The sequence below is a fragment of the Talpa europaea genome, assembly GCF_964194135.1.
Source record: "Talpa europaea genome assembly, chromosome: 6".
In the NCBI taxonomy this organism is placed as follows: Eukaryota; Metazoa; Chordata; class Mammalia; order Eulipotyphla; family Talpidae; genus Talpa; species Talpa europaea.
Genome location: NC_140072.1, coordinates 755,850 through 766,028, shown reverse-complemented (window position 1 = coordinate 766,028; position 10,179 = coordinate 755,850). Strand labels below are relative to the sequence as shown.

The 10,179-nt window shown below is 52.9% G+C and overlaps 1 protein-coding gene across 1 annotated transcript; it reads left to right on the top strand.

The window, feature by feature from the left end:
* Positions 1-9,385: 9,385 nt before the first annotated feature.
* LOC311172253 (cytochrome c oxidase subunit 5B, mitochondrial-like) lies at positions 9,386-9,960 on the top strand (the record flags this gene model as incomplete). Its single annotated transcript, XM_084235509.1, has 1 exon — positions 9,386-9,960. The coding sequence occupies one exon, from the start codon at positions 9,386-9,388 to the stop codon at positions 9,773-9,775; it is 390 nt and encodes a 129-aa protein (XP_084091635.1). The 3' UTR covers positions 9,776-9,960.
* Between the last annotated feature and the right edge of the window lie 219 nt (positions 9,961-10,179).

Below are 10,179 nucleotides of genomic sequence, written 5' to 3'. Positions count from 1 at the left end.
CCTTGAGGGCAGCAAAGACCAAAGAAGCAGACAAGCCAGTTGACGGCAGCTGAGCCAAGGACTGCAGGGGCCATTAGAAGTGGGTCCGCTCTGGGGTCCGACACCTTCCCGGGGGCCGAGCTGCAGCTGGGCCCACAGAGAGGACGCTGGCATTGCCAGGCTGGCCCTCTGCACCAACGCGGGACCAGGCCCTAGCCATGGCTGCTGACTGGCTTGGTGTCTGCCCCTGGACACCACAGGCTGATTGGGGGGGTGAGGAGGGCAGGGTTGGCTCAACTGGGGCTTTCAGGACAGACTACTTAATGAGCTTCTCATCAGGAATATCTCCCTTTTTCTTGTTTTAATTGGCATGAGAGATTACCGGTTATTCAAATGCAAATTATTTTAAAAAGGAATTGCTGAAACAAACTCTCACTTCCATGCTGCAGCCTCTGGAGAGGGGCATTTCCGGGGAATCTGGCTAAGCCAGGGCTTCCTCTCCTGAATATGCTTTCCAAGCACATGGCTTTGTCTGCAGAAAGGTGACATAATTGGTGTGGAAATAAAACAGATGTTGCGGCTGAATAATAAAGGATATTTGTCTGCAAATGCTTATTGGCCTGCGGTAAGTGAATCGCTTTCCCCCCCATGACTTAATAAAAATTGGAACTCTCCACCAAACCCGTTAGGAGTGATTTAATAACCAGAAACCAGCTAATTGGTACAAACAGCCACTCAGGTCAGGGACAAGCTAACTGAATCTCGAAAATCAGTCAGCTTTTCAAAGCCATTTTGTGCCTTCCAGGTTTACCAGCGATTTTCTAGAGACCAAGTTGTTGTTAAATTGGGCACTTTGTTATTTTTAGGTGACTCATAATATAGGCCTGTCGTGGTCAATTATATCACAGCTCATCCAGCTCATCATCATGATCTTGATCCATGTGGCCCCTTCACCGACGTTGAAAAACAAAAAGAAACAAAAGTGCTTCCAGCTCCTGTCAGGTGAGGTAAAAGGGGAGCGGAGTCCCCCAGGGGCGGTTTGCCCAGGACACAGATTCAGGGCCGGGAGCCCTGGCCAAGATCCTGCCCACGCAACTCCCCACCACTGACCAGGAGGCCCTGCTGGTCGAAAAGGTCCAGATTCTAAGGCCAGTCCCGCCACAACCTCCCGGAGAGGAGGGGGCCACGCGTGCAGCCAGACCAGAACGTCTGCCCGCTGCAGCCCCCACCAGCCCTGCCGCTGCCCGCTGCCCACTGCCCGCTGCCCGCTCCTACAGGGCTGCCTGAGCCCGCAAATACTGTTAGGGGAAAAGGCTGTCCTAAAGCTGATTCCATACAGGCTTCGTGGGCTCCACCCCCACCCCAGGCCAAAGCCAAAGACACTGGGAACTCCACATCCCATCCCCACCCAAGGGAAGGTGGCTGGGACCTGAGGGTGGGGTTCAGCAGCCAGGTTTGGATAAAGCCAGACACGTGGGCTTTGGAGGGGTCCCCCATTTTGAGCTTTGGAGGGGTTGCCCTATTTTGGCTCCCCGCCAGCTCGCAGCGTCCGGCCAGCTCTGAGAGTGCCTTTGGGTTTCCAGGTCATCGGATCGGGTGGGACGCATTAAAGACTTGATTTCCCTATTTTCTCCCTGAGTTGTCCATTTTCCTTATTTCCTTTTCCCTTGTCAATAAACCTTTTATGAACCTTCTGTGTGTGCCTGCAGTGGAGTATTCATAAGTCCCTTTTAAGCGCGTGGGTGAGGACCCACAGCCAGGAGCGCGTTCAATATCGGGGCTGCCCTATAACAATACCACCCCTCACTCCCCCCCGGAGCCAGGCTGACTCTCCGCTCCTACACTGGCCCCTCCTGCACGAGCCACTAGTGACACTTTGCCTGGCTCGGGGATACTTAGGGATGCCGGGTGAGCTCTTCCTGAGAAGGAAAGGACCCACTCTTCTGGGTAAGGGCCTGTAACAACACCCCCCAAAAAACCTTCATAAAATGTTTCAGTTTAGGGCCTCCCTGGTGGCGCAAGTGGTTAAGCACCGCACTATGAAGCCATCTGCAGCCTCTGCAGCACAAGTTCGATCCCCGGCCAGGGAGCAACCCACATGGCGCAGCAGACCTCTCCTGTCTCTCTGCTGCTCCCCTCAGCAGTGGGTTTCAGTGGATCCGCCTGTTCTGTTCCCCACTCTGTCTCTGGTGAATCCTCTCACCCCCACACCTCTAGCCCGTACCCCAGTTGCATTTTTATTCTTGGACATATTTAAGCATCATGGCTACACTGGAAAAAATTCTGAGTTTAAAATGTTTTCTCCCAAAATAGCTGAGCTACTTAAGTCTTCTCACCAGCCCCCTCACCTTTCTGCCTGCCCTCTTCTGGGATTTTAAGAAAATTGGGATCGGGCCATATTTGGGTAGAGGTAGTCTTCGTGGGTTTTCAAAAGTGCTGCTATTTCTGGTCCCAGGACACATGCACGGCCCCGCTGGACACACGTCTCGCTGCAGTCCTCAGTAGACGGGCAGCGGCGCCCTGTGACCGCGGAACCAGCTCTCCAAACATCGTCAATTAATGACACAATCCAAGTTGCTTACTGTAGGGTAAGGTAAAAAGCATCAGGCTTTTCTGCCCTCCCGCCATCAGGAGAGATGATGGATCCTTGTCCACCCCCATCCCGAATGCATGCCTGATGGCGGCACCTGGAGTAGGGTGTGGGCCTAGGGAGATGGGATTCACCTGGGCTGAGACTGGGCTTTTAAGGGCGGCGTCATGGGGACGCCAGCAGAAGCCGAAAGAGAAGCAGGAAGAAGTGGAAGCCAAGAGAGAAGCAGAGAACGCGGGAGAGCCCAGAAAGAGTGAAGACTTGCTGGGGGCTGGGAGCCTGCCAGCCTCCCGGCCCCCCAGCACCCCTGCCTGCTGTGTAACTGGTAAATCCCAATAAAAGCCTGAAAAGCCACCGAGGGCTCCAGGACTCTCTCTCCTCCTTCACCCCGTCTGCTGGATTAGAAAACCTGCTCAGTGTCCCTTTCCTGTCTCTACACTTACTTAATCTTAGAGTTTGATTCACGACTAGTAATCACTTTTGGAAGATGCTATTGCCTGTCTTCAGAAATAAGCTCCTGGCTCAACCAAGACCAAGTTAAATCCATGGCAGTCCTGGGCGCGGCGGAGGCCTCTGCACCAGGGCATGGACGCGCCTGTGAAGGAGACGCAGCATCGCCCCTCCTGTCCCGGCGTCCATACTGACTTCAGTGAGAAAATAATTAATGCAGTCATCATAAAATAATCTCAGCACTTACTCCTCCATTCCTGCTCAGCCACTGCCATTAATTCTCGTTCTGAAGTAGGAGTCTCACCCAACACTTTGGAATAAATGGATTTTATAGGCATCATGACAGATCTCATTTAAGGAGAATCAGCTGAGATTGCAGCCTTGGGTTTTTCAACTCATTTTTATTAGGATTTTTCATTTCACCCAAATGCAACGTTAATGACCTTTATCGTCCATTTGCTCTTTATTATTAGAGGTGAAGGATAAGAAAATTACCTAAAAGAATAAAGAAAACAGACACATAAATGCCCGAAGTCAGAGGCATTTACCTGGCAGTAACTTGCCACAAGAGCTCAATGTTCCTCCAAAAAGTGTTTGTTTTGGAGACTTCGTGATAAGGGCATCTGGAGAGGCCTTTCCCAGGAATCCATGATAAATAGAATCCATGATAAGTAGAATCCACTTTTAAAATAATACTCAACAGTCATAAACCGGCAACTCCGTGACTCCGAGGACAGATTTCCCCGACTCGTGGGCGACACGGACGCAGCTCTCCCCGCCGCGGTGTGTCCAGCGCGGCTGTGGGCTGTCGGGACCAGCTCACTCGGGCAGCCCGGGGCCCTGGGACACGGAGGCTCTTTGTCCTCAGCGTGGAGCCGCGGTTCCACAGAGCGTGGGCTTGGGATCTGCAAGGGCCTGGATGTTAAGAAGGTTCTGCCTCTGACCAGCTGACGTCCTCAGTTTTTGATCGTTTCTAATCCTCGATTTCGTTTGCGTCAAGCTCCGCATTAGCTTCCTCGGACCCCTGGAGGGGAGAAGCGCAGACCAGCAGCTGAAACAGTAGAACCTCGTCGCTCCAGGGCCCAAGGGCCAGTCCTGACAGCAGAGGTGGGCGGGCCTGCTCCCCCCAGGCTGAGAGAGAAACTTCCAGGTCCTCTGCCGGTGAACTGCTGGTGACGGAGGGTGTGACTCTAGGTGGGGACGGTGGGTGGTGTGTGGGGGCAGCGCCCATGGCCCGAAGTCTCTCGTCCTCACAGCGTGGCATGCTCCATGTCCCCCTGGGGGGGCACCGCCACCCTGGTTAGGCTCACCTGCTCCAGTGCCGGCTCACCTCACCTGCTGCACCGCCTGAGCGTGTTTCCATTGGCTCCGCGTTGAGGTGCTGGGGAGGGCTGCAACGCAAGCGCGGGGCATGGAGGGATGCAGCTCTGCCCACGGTGGCACGGGCCTGCGGGGCTGGGTGCAGGGCCGCTCCCAGTGCTGATCTGTGACTCCCCACAACAGAGGGGGGTCAGCACGGTGTTAACACACGCCTGGCTGGGGGCCCCACCTCTGCCGCTACTGCTGTGTGACCCCCAAGTCACAACACGTGCTCTAAGACGAGAGACCCGCCGCCCCGGGGCCTGGCACACCCGCTCTCACAGCTGCCACCCAGGCCCCTCTGCGGGGCGCTCGCGCCGCTATGACCGTAGGTTTAGGGTCTTCGCCTTCCCTAACGAAATGTGCTCTTTGCTTCCCTGGTGACATGTCTGAGGGCTGGCAGACTAAGCACTTCAAAGTTTGGATTCGTTTATTAATTGGTTTTATTTAGTTGACATTCTGTGGGTGTTGAATTACTTGTCTTGGAAATTTGAGTTATTTTAACTCACTTTGAAGACATTTAGTCCTTCTTTTCTTATTGAATTTATAAAAATGTAAGTTTGCACAGACATAGAAACGCCTAAATAAAATTAATATGCATGTTAAAGGCTGGTGTAAAATGTTTTTGTAGAAAAAATAATAAAAATTTTCTGTAGCACCCTTTATGAAAGTTTTAGTTTCTAACACTTGAGACAGTTACATGTCTGGCCTGTTTATTATCTACACACAAGGATGTGCAGTTTCTCTCCTAAGCGATGTGGGGAGTTGCTCATAATAAAGGCCACTTTCTCTGCAGGGGGCGCCGGGGCGCCAGAGCTAGGGCCTGCTCCACCCTGTCCCCACCGCCTTCCCGCAGTCTGGGGATTGCTGGACAGGGGCTGGACTCCGCCACAGAGTCTGGATGGCTAGGGGGCACTGGCGGCTGCAGCTCGTGCTCTAGGCTCAGTGTCACTTTCGCCGCCTCGGGACAGCCCCTCACGCGACACGCCGGTCCCCAGCGCTCACCTGCTGACCTCTGCTCCCAGTCGCTGCTCGTCCTGCTGCCACCGCCGCGCCCGCCCCACCAACAGCCCGCAGGGCCCTGGTTTAGCGGTGAACCTGGGTCCCGAGGCACGGGAGCCCTGCTTTGGTCTGGCTCCTCCCTCCTAATGCTGGTCCGCAGGAACACTCAAGGGCCTTCTGGGGGACCCCTCCCCAGGACCACGGGCTCAAAACACGCAAGTCTGTTGAGAACGGGGCCAGCCCCTCGCCACCAGGCTTGGGAGTCCGCTGACACCACACCCCTCCGCCATCCCCATCACAGACCTCATCACCAGCTCAGGCTCACGTTACTGCTTCGGACTTAATTGGGGGTCCCAACTAGGTGTGTCCTCAAATATCGGTTATATCAAGAAACCCCCAAGTCATTCCTGTAGCCGTCATGGGAACGAGGAGAGTTTAGACATTCTTACAATCCTTACAACGTAGACACACTTTTTACGGAAGTGTATTATCTCTAGGAAGTGCCAAAAATAGCATCAGAGTGTCCCAGACACGGGTCACCTTCTCCGGAGGCTGCTCCCCGCAGCCCGCGCTCCCCTGCCCGGGGCAAAGGCCGGGCCTGGGAATCAGACCCATTTCCTGTGCAACGACTTAACCCAGTGGCTGCTGAAGCCGGGTGGAGGCCGGTGGCTGCAGGAAGCTGCAGGGAGAGAGGACACTGCGTTGCAATGCCTTGTGCACTTACGGCTTATTCCAATAGTTAATGACCGAAACGCAAATCTCAGACAACACAGTCGCCCTGGTGGCGGTCAAGTTCCTCCTATTACAGAACAAAGTAAAAGTGCAAAACCAAGGCATTTCAGAGGTCTGTGGAATCTAAACTTGCATGACGGTTAAGAAAAAAGAACTTCTTGCTTATATAATGGTTGTCAAGATTTAAACCCTGCTGAGTCTCCTAGTGACTAACTTTGGTTCTAATAAGAAACATGTAAATACCAACATAAAAATAACCAGCAGAGGTGAAGCAAGAAAAGAACACTTTGAAGTGCTTTTTTTAAAATAACCATCTATCTGAGGGGGCAGACGAGATTATTTTGAGTGGAATCATTACCTATCACTATTTGAAAAGTAAAATACAAAGCAGGCTACAGCTACTGATCATGTGAGAGGTGAGATTCTGCTCATCAGAGGCCTTACAGAATCTGTCTGTAGCAGAAAGGGTCGCTGACGTGTTGAGTGCGTCGCTGCGCTGACCTGTGCTTCTTAAACCAAAGCACTCGTGACGAGTCTTTAAGTCAAGCCCGTGGGAAGCCCATCGTGGGGACAGGCGCTGTCCGGCGTCGCCCCCAGCCCTTGAGGCCCCTAGCCAGGTCCCGGCAGTTCCCAGCAGGCATGTGTGATGGTGAATCCCAGCACCATGGGGGTGAGGTGCCCCCATGACCGTGTGTGTGTGTGTGTGTGTGTGTGTGTGTTCTGGCTTCTCCCGCCACGCCAGGAAGTCGGGTCCCCACGATGGATCAAGCAGGCAAACAAACACAGGTGAGTCCCTGGGGGCAGAAGCACGGGGGAACGCTGCCCTGCCCAGTTGGTAAACAAAAGCTCGGTGACCACCTCGGCCTGGGGTCAGAGCCGAGCTCAGGCGGGCCAGGGAGGGCCCGGGTAGTCCCGTGCCCCCACCCGCCCACCCACGTACCTTCAGGTGGGCGCAGAGTCCTGCGTGACCAGCCCCTCACACCATGCGGCCACTGGGCTGGCTGCCCATCCCCGTCTCGGCAACCACATCCCAACAACGCTGGCGTGCAGGTGAGTAGACTGAAAGGAGTAAGATGTGTAGAGTGTGGGCCGCAATCAGTTTTAAGATTAGCTAGACAGGGCCAGACAGACAGACAGATGACAGATGGTAGCTACAGAGCAACATAGCCAGAGACACACCTCCCTGGAGCGGTCTTTATACACACGGCTGCATCTGGTCATCTGTTCACTGTCCCCGGGTGCCCTGATCCTCACCGAGACCATGTCGTGCACACCATCGCTGCTCGCGATGCATGTGACCACGAGGAGCAGCTGCCCGGCGCCACGTCCCAGTCACCTCCCACACAGGCCTCTGGTCCAGAGCCCGGGTCCACTGTCTGGGGGCAGCGGTTCTGTTGTCTTGTTTACTTGAAGGGATTTTTTTAAACCTTTTATACAAAATACCTAAAATGACTTTTTAAAATGTTCTTTGTAGGATTCAAAGGAAATTTTTAAAAATTGGGTCAGTTGTCAGTTGGCCTCTGGATAACAGAAATAAATCATCAAAATGGCTCCTGGCTATCAGGAAGGCGCCAATAGAGCTGCTGCACACCAAACCAGGGCCGCCGCGGCCGCCCGAGCCGGGGCCGAGGCTGGGGGGCCTCGCCTGCACCTCGGGGCTCCGCTGGGCGGACGCATGTGCTCTGCGCTGGCTCCACGCAGAGCTTCCGGAGGAGCAAGCCTGCCGGGAGACGGCTGCCGTTCCGCAGCAAACCCCCATCCAGAAGCACCTTAGCCTGGCGGCCGAGGCGGACTGCTGGCAGCTCTCTCTAAACGACGGCTCTCCAGTCGTCAGAAGGTTTTCTTTTCAAATCAATTAACCTCATCAGAGCAAAAAAAGTTCTTAAAAATAACTTTTATGCCAGAAGTTGAATAACTTTGTACAGCTTGTTTTTGTTTTAACCAGAATATGTGGAGAGAACTTAATGACGTGCCATATGTCAAGTCTGGAGTCAGATTAAAAACAAATAATTAAAATATATCCTTCCTCCATCAAAACAGCTTGTGAGATGTTGGTGGAAGGAAGCTGAGTCTGACATGTCATGTTTTGACAGGTTTTTTCCCAGGAAAATCAGTCATATTGTTGGGAAGTATTGTATTTGAAAGTTGTATTTTCTTCCTGTGCAACGCCAGGTTTTGAGCCATAATTAATGGAACCTGCCACGTCTATTAACCTGCCATGATGAAATCGGGAAGGCACATATTTGGGGACATATGGAAGCATCTGAGGAACATTCACTTGGCATCACACGTCAAAGAGGAAACGACATGTGGAGGTTGTGCTGGCGGAGCCGTGTGTGCCCGAGCTATCTCACCCCTCTCTAGATTCACGTTGACTTGAACTAAACAACAAATACTTCCTCAATGAGCACAGATATTTTCCGGTTGCTTTTTAGAAGAGTATTTGTTGAAAGTTTAAATTGAAAATTTTTAACATCAAAGAGCACGGCAGGCCAAATCTTCAGTGTCTGAGGAGGTGAGCTTTCTGCTCTTACTTCTCAGAGTGGCTTAGAAATAAGGTCCTTCAAGTCAACACCTTGGCCGGTCCCCCTGGAGAATACCAAGGAGGCACTACGCGGGGTGCGACCTCGCCAGGGAGCAAGAATGCCCCCGCCCTGGACGGGTCAGGGAGCAGCAGGATTCTCAAGAGGGAGGCTGCAGGGGTCTTGTCGAGCAGACTTCACACAGGGGCTGACGTGGGCCAGAAACCCATCGGGCCACACAATTAATAAGGACAGCGGGAAATAGCCACCTTCTGAGGAGGCCTAGGGAGCTCCGAGGGTGGGGTGTCCACAGGAAGGGGCCCTGGCCCTTCCAGTCGCCCCAGGTGGCAGGCCCTTCCTTGGTCTGCCTTTGTTTGCCTCCACCAGGTCCAGCCCGCTCAGCATTCTCGTCCGCAGCCCAAGGCCAACTGAAATCTCCGTCTTCCAAGCAGCTGCCATGTTCTCCCGTCTGCAGAGATGCACAAGGCCTGCCGCTCGAGTTCCCTGCGAGACAGCACAGCCCCGCCTGGCGCCTGGGGCAGCCACCGCTCCTCAGCCTGCCCAGCCTGGGATGCTGGGGCACTGCTTAGCTTTATTAGGGCTTCCTTGTTTGTAAAGGAGGGTGACAGCTGCTGCCCCGGGAAAGTATAAAATTAAATAATTCATCCAAGAGACTTAGAATTGTTGCCTACCATGTACAAGGCCTTATGAAAATTTACTGCTCTTAGTGCCGCCGTTGATAGCGGGCGTGATGGCTTCAAGGTTACTTCGCGGAGCAGGAGCGCTGGTTGCGCAGGCCCTGAGGGCCCGAGGTCCCAATGGGGTCGCCGTGGTGCGCTCCATGGCGTCTGGAGGTGGTGTTCCTACTGATGAGGAACAGGCAACTGGACTGGAGAGGGAGATCATGATGGCTGCACAGAAAGGACAGGATCCATACAATCTGTTAGCCCCAAAGGCAGCTTCAGGCACTAAGGAAGACCCTAATTTGGTCCCCTCTATCTCCAATAAACGAATTGTGGGCTGCATCTGTGAAGAGGACAACAGTACCGTCATCTGGTTTTGGCTGCACAAAGTCAAGGCCCAACGATGCCCTAGCTGTGGGACCCATTACAAGCTGGTGCCACACCAGCTGGCCCATTGAGCCTCTGTACTAACTTGCTCACAATGTGCTGTAAAGTTTCTTCTTCCCAATAAAGATTAGCCATTGCATTGGCTCCTTCTCCCATTAAAAAAAAAAAAAAAGAAAGAAAATTTACTGCTCTTAATCGGCAATATTTATGGAAATGTTATTATGCTCCAGGCATGGTTTTAAGAACTTTACAGAGATTATCCCATTTAATCCTCTACCTTATGAAATATATTTGCTATTGTCTCTGTTTTACTGAGAAGGTAAACAGAGAACGGAGAAATCACTGGTAACTCTCTGTAACCTGGAGCTCTCATCACGTTGGCCCTTCTCCCCTAGTTAACTGAATTCTTGTTATTTATTTTTCACTAGTTAATCAGTGGTGAGCATGTTTCAGAAACATTTTCTATCCTGACACT